This window comes from Chiloscyllium punctatum, chromosome 21 (genome assembly GCF_047496795.1).
Source record: "Chiloscyllium punctatum isolate Juve2018m chromosome 21, sChiPun1.3, whole genome shotgun sequence".
NCBI lineage: Eukaryota > Metazoa > Chordata > Chondrichthyes > Orectolobiformes > Hemiscylliidae > Chiloscyllium > Chiloscyllium punctatum.
Genome location: NC_092759.1, coordinates 9,086,250 through 9,105,950, shown reverse-complemented (window position 1 = coordinate 9,105,950; position 19,701 = coordinate 9,086,250). Strand labels below are relative to the sequence as shown.

The 19,701-nt window shown below is 44.3% G+C and overlaps 1 protein-coding gene across 5 annotated transcripts in view; it reads right to left on the bottom strand.

Moving 5' to 3' along the window:
• Nucleotides 1–19,701, bottom strand: part of neurl4 (neuralized E3 ubiquitin protein ligase 4) — a 133,419-nt gene that overhangs the window by 93,780 nt on the left and 19,938 nt on the right. For all 5 annotated transcript variants that reach the window (XM_072591513.1, XM_072591515.1, XM_072591512.1 and 2 more), the window contains exons 3-4: nt 12,353–12,621; nt 1,512–1,623 (exon numbers count right to left, since the gene is read on the bottom strand). In XM_072591513.1, the coding sequence (XP_072447614.1) occupies nt 1,512–1,623; nt 12,353–12,621 (381 nt within the window). The remainder of the gene's footprint in view (nt 1–1,511; nt 1,624–12,352; nt 12,622–19,701) is intronic.

The window sequence follows — 19,701 nt, the reverse complement described above, 5'->3', positions numbered from 1 at the left end:
CTAGAGAAAGGTGGGAGTTTTGTCAACCATTTGGTGTAGGCCAACAATGCCATGAGAGAGGGACTTGCATGATTTTGACCCAGAGACAGTGAAGGAACAGCGATGTATTTTTAGTTCAGGATAGCAAGTGTTTCCCTGTATCTGCTGTCCTCGTCCTTCTAGAGGAAATGGTGACAGGTTTGGAAACCTTGAGAGGGAGTGAATGTTTGTAGACGTGGTGATGAAATGGGCTGCGTTGAACTAGATGGAGTCAAGCTTCCCGAGTGATAGTTAAGCTGCAGACATCCAAGTAAATGGGAAGATTTCCATCATACTCCTGACGTGCCTTCCAGATAGTGCACAGGGTTTAGGAAGAGAGGAAGTGATTTACTTGCCACAGTATTCCAAGCTTCTGACATGCTCATCCATCCACAATACTTCTATGACTAATCCAGTTCAGTTTCAGGTCAACAGTAATCTGATAGTGCTAGAGTCAATGACGGAAATGCCACTGAATATCAAGGAGAGATGGTTAGATTCTCTCTTGTTGGAGATGGTCTTTGCCTGACAATCCTGTGGCATGAATGTTACTTGCCACTTGTCAGCTTAAGTCTGAATATTGTCCAGCTCTTGCTACATTTGGACATGGATTACTTTAGTTTGAGGGCTCTTGAATAGCTCTGAATGTTGAGCGGTCATCAGCAAACATTCCCACTTCTGACCTTTTGATGGTGGGAAGGTCATAAACAAAAGAGCTGGCCCTGTAACACCTAGCAGGCAACAAGTGCAGCAAGCACACTGAAACATCACAAGTCCCCTCCATGTCATGCACTATTCTGACCTGAAAAGGCATGAGCCAATGGTTCACTGGCGTTGGGTCAAAATCCTGGAATGTCCGATCAGCAATGCAGGAAATATAGTGCAGCAGCTCAAGAGAGTAGCTTACCATCATCCCTTCGAGGTAGGGACTAGTAAATGGTGGAAATAGTGGCACAGTGAGAAATGTCACTGGATGAGCAGAGAAAAACCCCATTTTTGGGTGGGAGGGCATGGGTTTTGAATCCCACCATGGTAGATGGTGACATCTGAATTCAATTGAAAAGCTGAAATAAAAAGCTAACCTATTGGTCGATTGTCATAAAAACCCTATCTGATTCACAGATTTTGCCAAATTTGCAAAATTTGCCACCTGTACCTGATCTGGCCTACATGTGATTCCAGAACCACAGCAATGTGGTTGACTCTTAACTGTCCCCTGGCATAACACCATCTGGTGGACAACAAATGCTGGCCTCCAAATGAATACAAAGCAAAATGCAGGTCTTACCAAGGAAGACCACACCAAGAAAATAACATTAAAAGGAAAACTTTAGAGTCTTGAGCTCAAGGATAGAATGAAAAACAAAAGAAAGAGACTTAAGACATGGGATTATTTCCATTGGAACAGGAAAGATTGCATAGATTTTAACAGATTCCCAGTGTTGAAGTTTATGAGGATGCAAAGACAATAAAACAGAAAATTATCTCCTGACCTGAACGGAGATTGGTCATTGTTGCTGGGTAATCCAAGTTGTTTGGGTTGTGCATGGTGATACCAATTTCGATTGAGCCAGACCATTTGTCCACCAATTTGTCAATCCGGATCTATTGAGGAAGCAGGAGCAAAGTATTAATATTAATATTAATTAGTGCACACAAAGCAACGCGAAATGTTACAAACAAAATCGAATTTTCAATTAACGTTTTCACTTGGTTATAATACCTGCAGAAATGTTGGGAATACAGAAATAGTGCCTCTCAATAAACCAAATGACATTGAGCTAGAATGTCCACAATCTCATCTTCGCTTCTATAGCCCCATTTTTGAGGAGGAGAAAATCAGGGATTTCACCTTTGACTCTGACTTCGAACATGAAGAGTAACCGAGCTATGAAAGACCTCGGCTAGTTTCAGCTACAGGACAATAGATTTCATGATCTCAAAACATTTTTACACTGAATAACAGTCTTTTTGTATCAACTGATATGTCCTAATATTGTGTCAATGATACATATTGTTTCAATGTCATGTCAGATTTGCCCACAAAGCCTTAAATCATATTATGGAGGAAAACAGCTCTTCAAGAAGGGGATTGATAAAGTCAGCACATGGGTCAAAAGCTTTTCAGATACTAATAACATCAAGGGAAACAGGATGGCATGTGAAAATGATATTGCGGTAGACAACCAGCCATGATGATGAATGTTAGAGCAGGCTTATGGGGCTGAATGGCATATTCCTCCTCACGAGAGCAGAAGTGTCTTAGAATTATATAGAATAGAATAGAAAAGGCCCTTTGGCCCATCGGGTCTGCACCAAAATAACTATCATCAATGGCACACAAATCCCAATTTCCTGCACTTGCCCCATATTTTAGAATCGAGAGAGTGTGTTGCTGGAAAAGCACAGCAGGTCAGGCAGCATCCGAGGAGCAGAAGAATCAACGTTTCGGGCAGGAGCCCTTCATCAACAATGAGGCTAGGAGCCTCGGGGTGGTGGGGCTGGGGAGAGGGTAACTGAGAGTGCAATAGGTGGATGGAAGTGGGAGTGAAGATGATAGGTCGGAGAGGAGGGTGGAGCGGATAGGTGGGAAGGAGGATTGACAGGTGGGACAGGCCATAAGGACAGTGCTGAGCTGGAACAAGGTGGGGGGAGGGAGAAATGAGGAAACTGGTGAAGTCCACATTGATGCCCTGGGGTTGAACGGTCCCGAGGCATTCTTCCTCTAGGCGTTGGGTGATGAGGGAGTGGCGATGGAGGCGGTCCAGGACCTTCATGTCCTCTGTACCCACTTTCTCCATATTTTGAATATACTTCAAATGCTCATCCAAATCTTTTTGAAGGTTGCAATGTTTCCAGACTCCACTATTTTCCCAGGCAGCACATTCCAGATTCCCATCATCTTCGAGTGAAAACATTTTTTTTCTCAAACCCCCTCTGAATCTCCTGTCCCTTACCCTAATCATGTGCCCTTATGATTGACCCCTCAACCTAGGGGAGCAGCTGCTGTCTATTCGCCCTGTCCATACCCATCAAAATCTTATATATCTCAATCATGGACCAACCAGAGAGGAATTAAAAATTTATATCAGAATCCCTGCTATTTTCTGCCTCATCTCCCACGGTAGCCTGGGATGCAATTCATCTAGACTAGGGGATCTCTCCATTTTTAAGCCTGACAAAGGCTCCAATACCTCCAAGAGGCATTGGGAATCATGTAGATATATATTACCATAAGACGATAAGACATAGGAGTGGAAGTAAGGCCATTTGGCAGATCAAGTCCACTCCACCATTTAAACATGGCTGATGGGCATTTCAACCCCACTTACCCGCACTCTCCCCATACCCCTTAATCCCTTGTGAGATTGAGAATTTATCAATCTCTGCCTTGAAGACAGTTAACGTCCCGGCCTCCACTGCGCTCGCTCCATGGCAATGAATTCCACAGGCGAACCACTCTCTGGCTGAAGAAATGTCTCCTCATTTCCATTCAAAAGTGGCAATCTAATTCTAAGGCTGTGCCCACGGGTTCTAGTGGAGCCTAACGGAAACATCTTCCCAGCGTCCACCCTTTCTCAGCCATGCATCTTCTTGTAAATTTCTATAAGATCTTCCCTCAGCCTTCTAAACTCTAATTAATACAATCCCAGAATCCTCAGCCGTTCATTGCATGTTAGGCCTACCATTCCAGGGACCATCCATGTGAATCTCCGCTGGACACGCTCCAGTGCCAGTATGTCCTTCCTGAGGTGTGGGGCCCAAAATTGGACACAGTATTCTAAATGGGGCCTAACTAGAGCTTTATAAAGTCTCAGAAGCACATGGCTGCTTTTATATTCCAACCCTCGAGATAAATGACAACATAACATTCGCTTTCTTAATCACGAAGTCAACCTGCAAGTTAACCTTTAGAGAATCCTGGACTAGCACTCCCAGATCCCTTTGTATTTTGGGTTTATGCATTTTTTCAGTTTAGAAAATAGTCCATGTCTGCATTCGTTTTTTCCCCCAAAGTGCAAGGCCTCACATTTGCTCACACTGAATTTCCTCAGCCATTTCCTGGACACTCTCCTGAACTGTCTGAATTGCTCATTTATCTCTCCACCCTTCAGGCACTCTGCCTGTAGTCCCGATGAAGGGCTTTTGCCCGAAATGTCAATTTTACTGCTCCTTGGATGCTGCCTGAACTGCTGTGCTTTTCCAGTACCACTAATCCAGAATCTAGTTTCCAGCATCTGCAGTCATTGCTTTTACTTAAATCTTTCTGCAGTGTGGTGCTGGAAAAGCACAACAGGTCAGGCAGCATTTGAGGAGATGAAAAAAAAAATTAGGAATGAAGGGCTTTTGCCTGAAATGTCAATTTTCCTTCCCCTCAGATGCTGCCTGACCTACTGTGCTTTTCCAGCACCACACTCTTGACTCTAATCTCCAGCATATGCAGTCCTCACTTTCGCCTCAATCTTTCTACCGGTCTGTCCACTTAACTTCATATCATCGGCAAATTTCGCCAGAATGCCCCCGGTCCCTTCATCCAGATCATTAATATGGAAAGTGAGCAGCTGTGGCCCAACATTGCACCCTGCAGGACACCACTGGTCACCGGCTGCCATTCCGAAGATAAACCTTTTATCACAACTCACTGTCTTGTGTCAGACAGCCAACTCTCAAACCATGCCAATAGCTCACCTTGAACACCACGGGCCCTCACCTCACTCAGCAGCCTCCCATAAAGCACCTTATCAAAGGCCTTTTGGAAGTCTAGATAGATAACATCCACTAGGTTTCCCTCGTCCAACTTACTTGTTACCTCTTCAAAGAATTCTAACAGGTTTGTCAGGTGTGACCTCCCCTTATTAAATCCATGCTGACTTGTTCTAATCCAACCCTGCACTTCCACGAATTTAGAAATCTCATCCTTAACGATGGATGTTACAAACCGAGGTTAGGCTAATCGGCCTATAATTTTCCATCTTTTGTCTTGATCCTTTCTTGAATAAGGGGGTTACAACAACAATTTTCCAATCATCATCTGGGACTTTCCCTGACTCCAGTGACTTTTGAAAGATCACAACAACGCCTCTGCTATTTCTTCAGCCACCTCCTTCAGAACTCTAGAATGTAGCCCATCAGGGCTAGGAGATTTATCAATTTTTAGACCTTTTAGCTTTTCTAGCACTGGAACCTTGCATTACAATGGAACCATGAATAAAACTTCCCCGAGGTGCTTCATCACAGCAGTGAACACTGACATTTAACTTCAACGTAAAAGGAGTTGGTCGGGGATGACTGAAAGCATTGGTTGGTTTTAATGACACAGAAAAGGAGTTCACTGGCTGCTAGGTTCAGGGAGGTAGCTCCAACATTCAGAGCAATACATCTGACAGCACAGTCATTTTATAATGAGTAAAGAAAATAAAAATATTAAAAAGATTAGAAGAAAAGGGGCACAGATATCCCGGAGTGATATGGAATTGGGAGGGGATTAGCAAGACAGGGATAGGACAAGGCTATGGAGGAATGTGATATGGTTGAACACATTTAATATCAAGACTCTGCTTAACCAGAAACTGATTTCAGTCAGTGGGGAATGAGGACAAAGTAGCAAAAGAAGAAAGCATATTTGACCTGTTTCCGGTAACTGTGTTAGATAAGGAGATGCCTGTGCAAGCGAGTATGTAACAGCAACAGTATCAACTCCCAGTGACTAATGAACAACTCAAGTGGCTATGATGATTAACAGAGGTGAAGGTATTGATTCATTATAGCACAGTATCAAAAACAAGGTAGGAGTTACTAAATTAATCCAACTCTTCAGAGAATTTGGAAAATTTATGCGAAGTAGCTTTGGAGAAAATAATCATAATTGTTTGTGAATCAAAGACGCCTAACTGCTCCATCCCGCATTTTGGTAAATCAGACTATCAGGTTGTGCTGCTTCTTCTGGCTTAAAAGCAGAAACTAAAGCTTGAGGATCCAGTACAAGAAGTTATTCAGTGGTTAGGCAATGGATTTCCCAGTTCATCCATATTTTCTGGTTGGGGATCATATGAATTGACTTCTTTGGTACACAGTCCTCTGTGCACTTGCTAATGAAGCCCGTGACAGTGGTGGCAGGGTACTGGTCCAGGTTAGCCACTGAATTCTTGAACATGGACCAGTCCACCAATTCCAAGCAGTCCCACAGAAGCTCTTCCACCGCCTCAGACCAGCACTGTATTACTTTCTGTCCTGGGTCCTCATGTTTCAACCTCTGGGAAAAGTGGTGACTCCATAGGAAAACCTTCAGCTTCATCACGAGTCACATCCTTTCAATTGGAAATACTGCATTTATTGCAATATTGTATTTATCCTGACTCTATCTCCTCCCTTCATTTTCACAATATAAGCTTAAATCCAATTCTATGCAAGATCACTAGTGCGCAACAAGAACAGTGCAGCACCGGAACAGGCCCTTTGACACATTATGTCTGTGCTGACCATCATGCTATTCTGAACTAATCCCATCTGCCTGCATATGGCACGTATCCTTGCCTGTCATGTACCTAAACGCCTCAAACTTTGCTGTTGAATCTGCTCCCATAACTTCTCCTGGCAGCGCATTTCCAGGACTTACTACCGTCTGTGGAAAACACTTCCCTCGAACATCTCCTTTAAACTTGCCCTCTCTCACCTTAACCCTGTGAAGCCTAGTATTTGGCATTTGTACCCTGGGAAAAAGACACTGACCATCCACCCTATCTGTACCTCTCATAATTTTGTACACTTCTATTTGATCATCCCTCAGCCTTCATTGCTCTACCAAAAACAATCCCAGTTTGTCCAAACTCTCCTTATAGCTAACACACTCTAATCCAAGCAACATCTGGTAAACCTCTTGCACACTCTCCAAAGTCTCCACGTTCCTGCTGTAGCGTGATGGTGAAGAGAACTGCACACAATGCCTCAAATGTGGTCTGACTGATGTTTTATGTAACTGCAAGATGATGTGCCAATTTTTAAACTCAATAACCCAACTAATCAAGGTAAGCATGCGGTATCTCTCCTTTATCACTTGTGTTGCCAATTTCAGGGAGTGACAGACTTGCATCCCAAGATCCCTCTGCATATCAATGCTCCATTTACTGTACACTTTCCTCTTGTATTTGACCTCCTAAAATGCATTTACATTTGTCCAGATTAAACTTCAGCTGCTATTTCTCTGCTTGACTTCCCAAGCAATCGGCATCCTGTTGTACCCTTTGACAACTGCCCTCATTATCCACAACTCTACCAATTTTTGTGTCATCTGCAAACTTATTTGTCAGACCACCTACATTTTCATCCAAATCATCTGTGCATGCACTACAACAAACACAGGTCTTAGCACTGATCCTTGTGGAACACGAACCTCAAGTCAGAAAAACAATTGTACCGAACTGAAGTATCCCAAGAAATAACAAAGAACTGCAGATGGTGGGAAATCAGAACAAAACAGAAATTGTTAGAAAAACTCAGCAGGTCTGGTAGCAGCTATTGTTGTAGCAGAAGTTGCAGGTCCAGTGACACTTCCTCAGAAATATCTCAACCTGTCAGTCAAAAATAAGAAAGCATTAAGTTGAGCAGGAATTTTTCAGTTCCTTCTCATTCTTATTCATCTCCTAGTCACTGACTATCTCCACCCCAAGGCAACAGTCTCCAGATGAAACCAGTCTGTTCACAACCTTGGTGTCACATTCAGATGTACCTCTGACCATTATCCATGGTGCCACTAAGGTTGTCTGCAGACACCTCCATAGCACCATGTGGCTTTTCCTGCCTCAGTTCATCTGCTGCTGAAAACTTCATCACCTCTGAACTTGACTTTTCTAAAACTCTCACGGCTGCTCTGCTAAATTCTCCCATCTATAAAATTTATACCACCTAAAATTCTGCTGTCCATATCATAATTTAATTCCTGTTGCCCTATTCTACCCATCCACCCCTTAATTTTAAAATTCTCATCCTTGTTTTAAAGTCTCTCTGTGGCCTCCCCTTCTCCTAACCTCCTTCAGCCTTCCAGTCAAAGAGACCTCTCTGCTCTTCTAATTCTGGCCTCTTGAGCATCCTCCATTTCCTACTGCTCCATCACTGAGTCTGGTGATCAACTGTTCGGGCCAAAAGCTTTACAATTCCCCCCCTAAACCTCTTTGCCTCCCCTATCTGATTTTCCACTTTAAAGTGAATCCTTAAAACATTGACAAAGCTTTATGTCATACAATCTTGGAATTTACAGTACAGGCCATTCAACCCATCATGCCTTCACTGACTCCTGAAAGAGCCACCCAGCTAGTTTCTACCTCTCTTGCTGACAAGTCTTAAAATTGTGACCCCGAGTTACAGATATACCAACCAATGGAAACAGAATATTCTTCTTCACTGTCCAAATTGTTCATAATTTTGAACACCTCAATAATGTCAACTTGTTACCTTGCCTGCTCCAAGCAGAATAAGGCCAAATTTCTCTAATCTTTCCTTATATCTTAAATCATTCATTGCTGGTATTATTCTCGTCAATCTCCTACGTAACCTCTTCAAGAACTTTACCCACCATCTCCTTATAAGACTTGGACAAGTTTTGTTTCACGTGAAATACGCTATATAAATAAGTTGTTGTAGTTGGAACGAACACTGGTGCTCATTCTGTGATGAAAACAATGCGTGTTGCACACAACAATTACAATGTAACCCATTCAGCAAATTTGGGAGAAGATTTGTAGCTCGGGTGCTCGTTGTTGTGGTTCTGTTCGCCCAGCTGGGAATTTGTGTTGCAAACGCTTCGTCCCCTGTCTAGGTGACATCCTCAGTGCTTGGGAGCCTCCTGTGAATCGCTTCTGTGCTGTTTCCTCCGGCATTTATAGTGGCCTGTCTCTGCCGCTTCCGGCTGTCAGTTCGAGCTGTCCGCTGTAGTGGCCGGTATATTGGGTCCAGGTCGATGTGTTTGTTGATAGAGTCTGTGGATGAGTGCCATGCCTCTAGGAATTCCCTGGCTGTTCTCTATTTGGCTTGCCCTATAATAGTAGTGTTGTCCCATTCGAATTCACGTTGCTTGTCATCTGCGTGTGTGAGAAACAGAGAAACAATAGCCAACCTGCTGGACATACAGAACAGACAACAGGATGTTGAACCTATCAACAAAGACGGCATACTCAAACTACTGGACCTGTGCCTCACAACACACTTCACATTCAACAACCAGATATACGAGCAAATCAACAGAACACCCATGGGCTCACCGATCTCTGGACTCATAGCAGAAGCAGTAATGCAAAGGTTAGAACAAACAGTCTTACTGCAAATTCAACCCAAACTCTAGGTCAGATATGTGGATGACACCTTTGTAATAATTAAAAACACAGAAATAGAGAACACACACCAGATCATCAATGCCACACTCACAGGAATCCGATTCACGAGAGAGGAAGAAAAGGACAACCAACTCCCATTCCGGGATGCGATGGTACAGAGTACACCGAACGGAGAATTCACCACAAAGGTATACAGGAAAGCCACACACACAGACCAAGTCCTAAACTATGAAAGCAACCACCCCAACACACACAAACGAAGTTGCATCAGGACACTATTCAAAAGGGCCACAACACACTGCAGCACACCAGAACTGCAAAAAGAGGAAGAAGAACACCTATACAATGTATTCACCAAAAATGGATACCCGTGCAATTACATCAACAGATGCCTAAGGGAAAGACAACGGAACGAGGACATGCCGCAACCCAAAGGACTAGCCACACACACGCAGATGATAAGCAACATGAGTTCAACTGGGACACACTACTATTCTAGGACAAGCCAAACAGAGAACATCCAGGGAATTCCTAGAGGCATGGCACTCATCCACAGGTTCTATCAACAAACACATAGACCTGGACCCAATATACCAGCCACTGCAGCGGACAGCTGGAACTGACAACCGGAAGCGGCAGAGACAGGTCACTATAAATGCCGGAGGAAAGATCACAGAAGCGCTTCACAGGAAGCTCCCAAGCACTGAGGATGTCACCTAGACAGGGGACGAAATGTCTGCAACACAAGTTCCCAGCTCGGCGAACAGAACCACAACAATTTAGCAAATGCTTATATTCAATACTGTCTAGGCACAAAGTGACCTCATCACAGAAACTCTGAATTTGTATGGTGTGGAAAGAGGCCATTCAGCCCAATGAGTCAGCACTGACTCGCCAAATAGCATCCCACAGTCCCAGCCCTACGCCCTGTCCCCAACTACCTGGATAGTATGGACAATTTAGCACTGATAACTTGCACATCTTTGGACTGTGTGAGGAAATCAGAGCACTCAGGAGGAACCCCATGCATTCATGGGCAGAACATGCAAATTCTGTATAGATAGTCCACCCAAGGCTGGAATTGAACCCAGGTCCCCGGCACTATGAGGCAGTAGTGCTAACCACTGAGCCACCATACCAGTGCAATGTTTTCAATAGAGTTATAGAGATGTACAGCACGGAAACAGACCCTTCGGTCCAACTCATCCATGCTGACCAGTCCCATTTGCCAGCACTTTATCTATATCCCTCCAAACCCTTCCTATTCATATACCCATCCAGACGCCTTTTAAATGCTGTAATTGTACCAGCCTCCACTACTTCCTCTGGCATCTCATTCCATACATTCACCACCCTCTACATTAAAATGTTGCCCCTTAAGTCCCGTTTATATCTTTCCCTTCTCACCCTAAACCCTCCAGTTCTGAACGCCCCCACCCCAGGGAAAAGACATAGTCTATTAATCCTATCATGTCCCTCGTGATTTTATAAACCTCTATAAGGTCACCCCTCAGCCTCCGACGGTCCAGGGAAAACAGCCCCAGCCTGTTCAGCCTCTCCTTATAGCTCACCCCAAAACACTTCAAGACCCACTGAAGAGCAGTTTCAATGTGAAAGGCAGTTAGAAAGCAATTGTATTTGGGGGACACAGTGAGAAAGGGAGAGAGAAGCAAGCTGCAGGCAAGAACAGTGTTGCCTTTTGCTGCACTACTGGGAAGGCAACTGAACTACACTGGGGAAACTCAAGGTGTAGTACTAGCATGGTGAACCTGGCGGTCAGTGAAAAGCTAGAAATGCATCTGAGACCAAGTGCTGGAGTGCACTGTGCAGAATCCAGAGGAGCTCAAACCCCAAAAAAAGACATGAAATACTAGAATGTGAACTGTCTGTCAGACTGTCCATCGTGGAGCCTCTCTTGAGGGAGTTTGAAGGTCAGGTTGTCAAAAGTGATCAACTGGAATGCTTTGTGAAGTTTGACTAAGATTTGATTATCCACTGTATCACTAACATTGGATTGAAGGGAGGTGGTGGTATTGTGGAGAAGTCCGTGGTATTGTGGAGAAGTCCATGGGATTTACATTTTCAATTCAATGCGCGAGGTAGAATGTTTGATCACAGTTTGTTATCTATATTTGACTTGTGTTAATTCTGAACGTTAGAATACAAATTGTACATATATTATAGATGGTATTCCTGTTCTAACTTTGGATAGTCAAGTTTATAGTTGATTGTTCAAAACCATGGAATCTTGTGCCTTTATTTTCTTAAGTGCATGGGTCTCTAACTTTTAAAATAAATTACTAGTCAGATGAAAACTCAGGTTTACAAGCCCGGCCCAGGATTGCAACAATTCCCCCACTGGCTAAAAATGCGCAGATACTAGTCTCTATTGTTCACTATTTGATCTCCAGTCTCATGTGGCAGTTAAATGGAGACAAAACACCAGTTATTGGGTCACACATGCAAAAACTATCTGGGGAAAAGATGAACATGTTGGTACTAATACCAGACCAGGAGTTTTAATCACATTCTGAAGTTAGGAAAATGAATTCTAATCAAAGAAAATGGCAGAAATCAAAAGCTGGTATCAGTGAAACAAAGTGTGAAAATGTAGGGTTGCAGAAAGAACCCAACTTCTTTACAAGTGTCCTTTACCGAGGCAAACCTCAGTCTTTATTTGCTCTGGGTCTGTAAATGGCTCCAGTGGCCTTAACAATGGGGTTGAGTTTCCTGCCCTCAGTTATATTGAACTACTTCAGATCAAGATGACCCAGTACCATCATTCCCAGGGCCACAAGATCAAGGTGCTGCAGCAAACATCACATTCAGATCATGACAAGGTAGGAGGCTGGGCACGGTTCTACTTGTAAAGTCAATTCTGAGCAAAGCCTTGGAGACCAGGTTGATGGGATGGCAAGATGGAGAGCAGAGGAAAACAATCAATTAAAATCTGGCGATCAATTAACACAAGCAGATACTAAACACCTAATCCAGCTTCCACTGCTCACCTCAAACATCTCATTGTCCCGCAACGGGCGGTTGGTCATGACGACGCCATTGTTGAACTCGTCGAGTGGGCGGCGCCGCTCGGCTGTCTTGTTGTTGTTGCTGAGCTTGATCAGTGTGCCACACTTCTCGTGGAAGAGAAGGGCATCGTTGGAGGTGACCGAGCAGCTGCTGTCCAGCGGGCTGCCCAGACTGACGTTCAGCAAGCTCCCGGTGTACGCTGAGAGAATGGCATTGTTCACAACATCTGACAGCTCCATCCCCACAAAACCTGGACAGGCAGGCGAGGAACAGCCAAGCAGTGCAACAGAGACAGCAAATGGATGGGCGAGAGGGAGGAAAAGGTGCGGTGGGGACAGGGGAGGGAAAGTGGGAGCAAGAGGGAGGAAAAGGGGGAATAGACAGAGATCAGAAATGGGAAAGAGAAAGAGATGAGAAAAGAAGGAAGAGGAAGAAAGGTGGGAAGATGGAAAAGAATGAAAGATGGGAAGGGAGAAAGGGGGGGAAGGGGAAGGGGAAGGGGAAGAGAGATGGTAAAAGAGAGAGATGGGGAAAAGTGGGGGGAGAGAGGGGAAGGAGGAGAAGAGAGAGGGGGGAAGGAAGAGAGGGAGGGAAGGAAGGAAGGAAGAAAGGGGGTGAAGAGAGAAGAAAGAGACAGTGTAAATGGAAGGGGCAGAGCAAAGATGGTTAGGGTGGATGGGGTGGGAAGAGAGAGTGGTCAAATGTTATAAGCAGTCACCTCAATGAAATATTAAAAGTTCAATGCACCACCAAGAGTTGAGCTTAAACCAGACGTCTTTTGGATTTCTCAATAAGCACTTTCATCCCTTTCCCATTTAGACATATCTCACCCTCCCATATTGTGCTATTTAACTTCCTTTCCTTGTGGAAGATGTCAACACAGAACTGGTTTACCTTTGCAGCTCCAGACCAGGCTGAATCATATCAAGCAGCACAGCCTCTTGTATCAAAGCAAATTTCCTGTGCTCCAACTGCCAACTACCTGCATAAAGCCTTCCTCACTGCTCTCTCCACCCTCACCAGTCCCAGTAACTCGAGATACACCTGGATGGTACACCCTCCTGTTGATGAAGCATGGTGCTAGAAAAGGCACATAGGCCAGGCAACATCTGAACAGCAAGACAGTCGATACTTCTGGCAGGACCCTTCTTCAGGATTGGAGAGGGGGAAGGGGGCGGAGAGATAAATGGGGGAGGGGGGTGCAAAGAGAGAGGGGAAAGGAAGGGTGGAGGGGAAAGGTAGGCAAAGGTAGGACGTGATAGTGGTTGGTCGGTGGGAAGGAAGATGGTCAGGTAGGTCAGGGCAAGAGGGTGGAAAAGAGTTGGAGGGTTGGATCTGGGATGATGTGGGAGGAAGGGAGATTTAGAAACTAGTGAATTTAATGTTCATGCCATGTAGGCTCCCGAGACAGAAAATGAGGTGTTCCTCCTCCTCCAGTTTGCAGGTGGCCTTGTGTAGGTGGTGCAGGAGGCCCAGAATGGATATGTCCTTAGGACAATGGGAGAGACGGCTGAAGTGGATGACCACGGGAAGGTGGGTTGATTAGTGCGTACAGACCAGAGATGTTCTCTGAACCGTTCTGCGAGTTTGCGCTTGGTCTCTCTGACATGGAGGAGACCACATTGAGAGCACCAGATACAATAGATGAGGTTGGAGGATGTAAAGGTAAATCTGTGCCGAATTTGAAACGATCCTTGGGAGCCTTGCATGGAAGGAAGGGGGGAGGTGTGGGCGGGGCTTTTGCACCTCTCCCGGAGGCAGGGGAAGGTGCCATACATCTTACTGTTCCCCATCAACTCAAGGGCCTTAAGGAGTGTAGCGGAACAGAGGGATATTGGAGTTCAGATGCACTGTTATCTGAAAGTGGAGTCATACGTAGAGAGGGCATTGAAGAAAGCTTTCGGCGCACTGGCCTTCAGCAGTCAGGGCACTGAGCATACAATTTGGGATGTCATGCTGCAGTTGTACAGGACATTGGTGAGTTCAATTTTGGTCACCTTGCTATAAGAAGGATGTTATTAAACTGGAAAGAGTGCAGAAAAAAATTTACAAGGATGTTGCTAGGACTCAATGGTCTGAGTTATAGGGTGAGGTTGGACAAGCTAGGACTTTTCTGTTTAGCGTGCAAGAGACTGAGAGAGGAACCTTATAAAAGTATCTAAGATCGTGAGAGGCATCATAGGATGAATGCACTCAGTATTTTTCTCAGGGTTGGGGAATCGAGGATGAGAAGGTATCAGTTTAAGGTTGGAGGGAAAGAAAAGGGAATCCAAGGGGCAACGTTTTTCCACAGAGGATGGTATGCATATGGAATGAGCTGCCAGTAGAAGTGGTTGAGGCAGGTACATTAACATTTAAAAGGCATGTATAGGAGAGGTTTAGGAGGATTTGGGCCAAGTGCAGGGAAATGGGGTTAGCGTGCATAGACATTTTTGTCAGCATGGACCAGTTTGTGGAGAAGGGCCTGCCTTTACGACTCTAAGTCCCTTTGACTCCACATCTTTCTACTTTCTGTCCAATTCCTCTCAGGCTCCCCAGTTTATCTTCACAGGAGTTAAGCGTCTATTCACTCCATTTCTATTAATTCCACTATAAAGACTGCAACATATCGTTTTACTTTATTTTTGATTGAGGATTGAAATGGGAAAAACTCTGTTTTAAAATCAAGTACTATGGATGAAATTTCTGCACATTTGAAAACAAGCTGCGAACCGATTGAGAGTGGCGCTTACCAACACCTTTCTTCAAGCAGTGGAGGTGAACTAAGACTGCAGGGCACCAGGGTGTGACCAGAGTGACATTCAGTGAAGGTGAATGAAGACCGCATGGCACCAGGCTGTGAACAGAGGGAGATTCAGTGCAGGGCACCAGACTGTGAACAGAGGGGGATTCAGTGCAGGGCACCAGGCTGTGAACGGAGGGGGATTCAGTGCAAGGCACCAGGTTGTGAACAGAGGGGGATTCAGTGCAGGGCACCAGGCTGTGAACAGAGGGGGATTCAGTGCAGGGCACCAGGCTGTGAACAGAGGGGGATTCAGTGCAGGGCACCAGGGTTTGAACAGAGGGAGATTCAGCCAGCAATGGTAGCTGATTGGTTTGTACAATTGTGACTGGTTATGGATGCTAGAGGGAATCAGCAGGACAACTGAACAGCTAGTATGTGTGAACAATATAGGAAAAAGGTTCGCAGATTGGAAGAAGCAATCTACCTCTCTGTGTGCAGTAACAACAAGTACTGAAGCCAGCCGGCTGTTAGAGGTGTATGTTGGTAAATTTATAGTTTTGTTTTGCCTGTGCTTATTATTCAATGATTTGGAATGAATAGGAATTGCTGTTAAGTACAGAAAACTGATCAATAATTGCTGCTAACTCGATTCCATTGGCAAGGTAAACTGGATTTATGAACTTTGATTAAATCATTAACGTTTATGGCCACATCAGGAGTCATGGGGCTTGGGCATGGGCCATAACAACAGTTTTCTCTTAGCCACAGCAAGTTGTTGTGATCAGGAAGGCTGGCAGCAGATTTGATAGGAATGCTTAGAAAGCAGATTTGGAATAAAATCCACAAAAGTAGGGTAACTGGGAAGGAGCAGTGCTGTGGGACTAACTGTAAAGTGCTTGCAAATAATTATCCCAGACACCGCGGGTTGAATGTCCTCCTGCATTTTATCAATGGTTCTATCCCATCCAAACCATTGGTGACACCTTCACTCATGTCATAAGACATTTTAGACTGTACTATGGATTCCATTGTGCTCTAGTTCTTTACTTATTCATGCAACATGGACATTGCTGGCTAGGCGTGCATTTATTACCCAATTCTAATCGCCCTTCAAAAGAAGGTGGTAAGCTGCCTTCTTGATCATTGGCAGTCCTTGGGGTGTAGGGACACCACCATGTTGTTAGGGAGGAAGTGCTAGAATTTTATATGTATATAAGTATTGAAGAGGGAAAAGAATAAAAATTGAGGATAAACTTGCAAGAAAGATCAAAATAGACTGCAAGAGATCCCTTTACTACATAAGAAAAAAAAAGAGGCACACCAAAGTGATTACAGGACCTTTAGAGAATGAGACTGGAGCAATAATAATGGGGAAACATGAAATGGCAAAGGAGAGGAACAAATACTTAGCATCAGTCCTCATGGTAGAAGTTATTAACAGCATTTCAAAAATAATAAATAATCAAAGGACAAAAAGGAAATCAATAAAAAACTATTAAATGAGAAAAGGTATAACGGAAACTAGTGGGGTGAAAGACCGACACGCCCCCTGGACTTAATAGGATGAATCTTTAAAAAAAAAGGTAGCTGCAGAGATAATGGATGCCTCAGTCATAATCTTCCAAGTATCCTGAGGTTCCAGCAAAGTGCTAGAACATCGCCAATGTAACATCCTTATTTTAAAAGGAGGGAGACCAAAATAAAACAGATAACTATAAGCCAGCTAGCTTAAGATTTGTTATTGGCAAAATGTTTCAGTCTATAAAGAAGAGCATTCAGAAACACATAACAAAATCAAGCACAGTTAGCATGTCTTGATGAAGGGGAAATCATGCCGTACAAATTTATTAGAATTCTCTGAAGAGACAACAAGGAAGACAGACAAAGGAAAAGTGGTGGAAGTAAGCATACCAGTTCAACAGCAATGGTCTCTTGTAACACAGTGATTGTGTCCCTATCTCTGGGCCAGGAGGCCCAGGTTTAAGGTCCACTTGCTCTAGGAGCATATGATAGTAATTGTAATAGAACAAGTAATTAGGAAATATTGATAAATTTATAGTGTAATATTATGATAATGCTGCTCCTTTAACAAGGTTAGGTTGTCCTTGTTTTTTTTTCCCCCAGAGGGGTCATAAAGGCAGAAGTTTCGATATGTCTGGAAATATCTACTTGAGAATGCTTTTAAGTCTTTCTTTTAAAACACTTGTGCAATCAATGGGAGGGGGCAGTTCTCCCAGTTTAGGGTTTTGGTTTGATTTGGTTTGAACAAGCAGTCAGTATTTGAGGCTGTTGGTCAAAGGGACAGTTCCATGCTGATCCCCTCTCTCTCTCTCGCTGACATCTCTCCAGTAAGAACCTGTGTTTGATTTTACCTTTTTTTGTCAAAGGAGTGTGTATGAAGTTGAAGGTGTCTATTGTTCCTTTAAGAGAAAGAGAATGCTGTTCTGAACTGAGAGCTCACAAGCACCTGTGCATTTGACTAAATGGCAGTCCCAGAGTGTACTGGAAATTTGAAAATATGTAATATTAGGCTGCTAAATGGATACATGAGGTTTGGTTGCTGTTTTGACAACAATTCAAATTTAACCAATAAGTTTAAATTATTCCCAGGATGCTAAAACCCAATCAAATTTGAATTCATTGTTTTGCCAACATCGGACCAATGAGATGATCCGATGTTGGGGGCATAAAACTGCAGACAGTTTGAAAATTGGTTAGAGAGCAACTGCTATAGAGAGAGAGTGAATTACCCAAATAACATCTTGTTCTCCAAGAAATTAGGAAACACTCTCTATCAAAGGTGTCTTTTCATGTGTAACATACTCACAGCAAAAAACAGACAACGACCCAGGGAGATCAGCAGCTGCAAGACTGAAGACACAGAAGAAGACAGCAACTGCGTGGTTTTGAAATTAAGTTGATGTAATTTTAATAAGTGCCTTATTGGAACAGCATATTGTTTTAAGTTGGAGGCAGATAGTCAGCAGTTGAGAGGAAGGGGCTTAGAATGGTGAATAGTTGTTGTTTAATGTTTACTTTTAGAGCTAAAAAATAAATTGATGTTACTTTTTTAAAATAGCAGAATTTGGGACTCACATTTTAACAGATCACGAGGCGAGGTGACCTTTTCTGAGTGTTTGGTTTAATTAACAGATGGGTTTACCTCCATGTCATAACTGGTGTTCATTGGGATGTTGCAAATATTTGGAACAGCATCATTAAGTTGCGACATAGTCAACTGGCTTTTCAGATCGATTAAATTATTCTAAATCTGGTTCTGTTTCATTCAGTAGTCTAATAAATAAATTCTGTTTTGTGTAACACTGAGTGGTTGGGCCAGCTGCATCACTCCTGGAATATCCACTGTACAGCTGCTTAAAACAACTAGTAAAGTTAGGGTCTGGACTACCTTCTTGAAATGTTTTGAGGTGGTCTGGGCTGCTCCATAATAATATGGAAGACAAATAGAATGTGGCCTTTACTTCAAAGGTGGTGGAATATGGAAACTGGGAAGTCTTGATAATACTACACAAGGCACGACTTAGATCACACCTGGGACACTGCTAACACTGCTTTCCCTTACCCAAGGAAAGATATACAGAGGAACCTCGATTATCCGAATACCAATTATCCAAAAATCGGGTTATCCAAAGGAGATCTCGAGGTCCCAAATGGAACATTACATCAAAGACGTGTGTCCAACACGGATCGTGTCTTTTGTTTACAGTGATTAAAAGTGCTGTCGAGAACAGTCCTCGACCGATGGGAGCACAGACACTGCCTTTAAATGACCGACCTCCCACCCTCTCTCTCTCCCCACACTTTCCCTGGAGTTCTACACAGGGGTGTACCCTAAACCCCCCCTTCTTCAGATAATCTCTCTAACATGGTCCTCTACAGGGCAGAGGTGGAATCTGTCAAAACGTTACAGTAAAAAGTTGTGTGTATGTCTGCTATTTAGAGACTCACGTCCCAAAAGGCAGCAGCAACAGCAGCAGCCTTGTTATTGGTGTCCAGTCCGGCTGCCCCAGAGAGGGGGCGGGGGCGGATGGAGTTTGCGGGGCGGGGGCACCCTGGGGGGTGGGGGGTGATGGAGGCCTGTGGGCAGGGGGTTTTGGGCAGGTAGGCAGGTGGGGATAGATTGGGTTTGGGGGTGGATGGGGGGCGTTGGACAGGGTTTGGGGGCGGGCAGGGGGTTTTGGGGGGGGGGGCGGATTGGGTTTGGGGGCGGATGGGGTAGTGTTGGATGGGGTTGGGGGGGTGGGTGCGGTGTTTGGGGCAGGGGTGGGGTGGCTGGTGAGTGCTTGTGCGCGCTGTGCTGCTGCTAGTCTCCTGAACGGGGAGCAGACTTAATAGAAAACTCAGAGGCCCAGAGAAAAGGCATCGAATCGATTAACCAAATAATCAGTTATCCGAACCAAAAAAAGTGCCCGCCCATCTTGTTCGGATAATCGAGGTTCCCTGAACTGCCGTTGGAGGCAGTCCGGAGCAGTTTCATCAGGTTGATTCGGGTGGGAGGGATTGTCTTATGAGAAGTTCAGAAGGTTGGCCTGTACCCACTGGAGTCTGGAAGAACGAGAAGCAACTTTATTGAAATATCCAAGA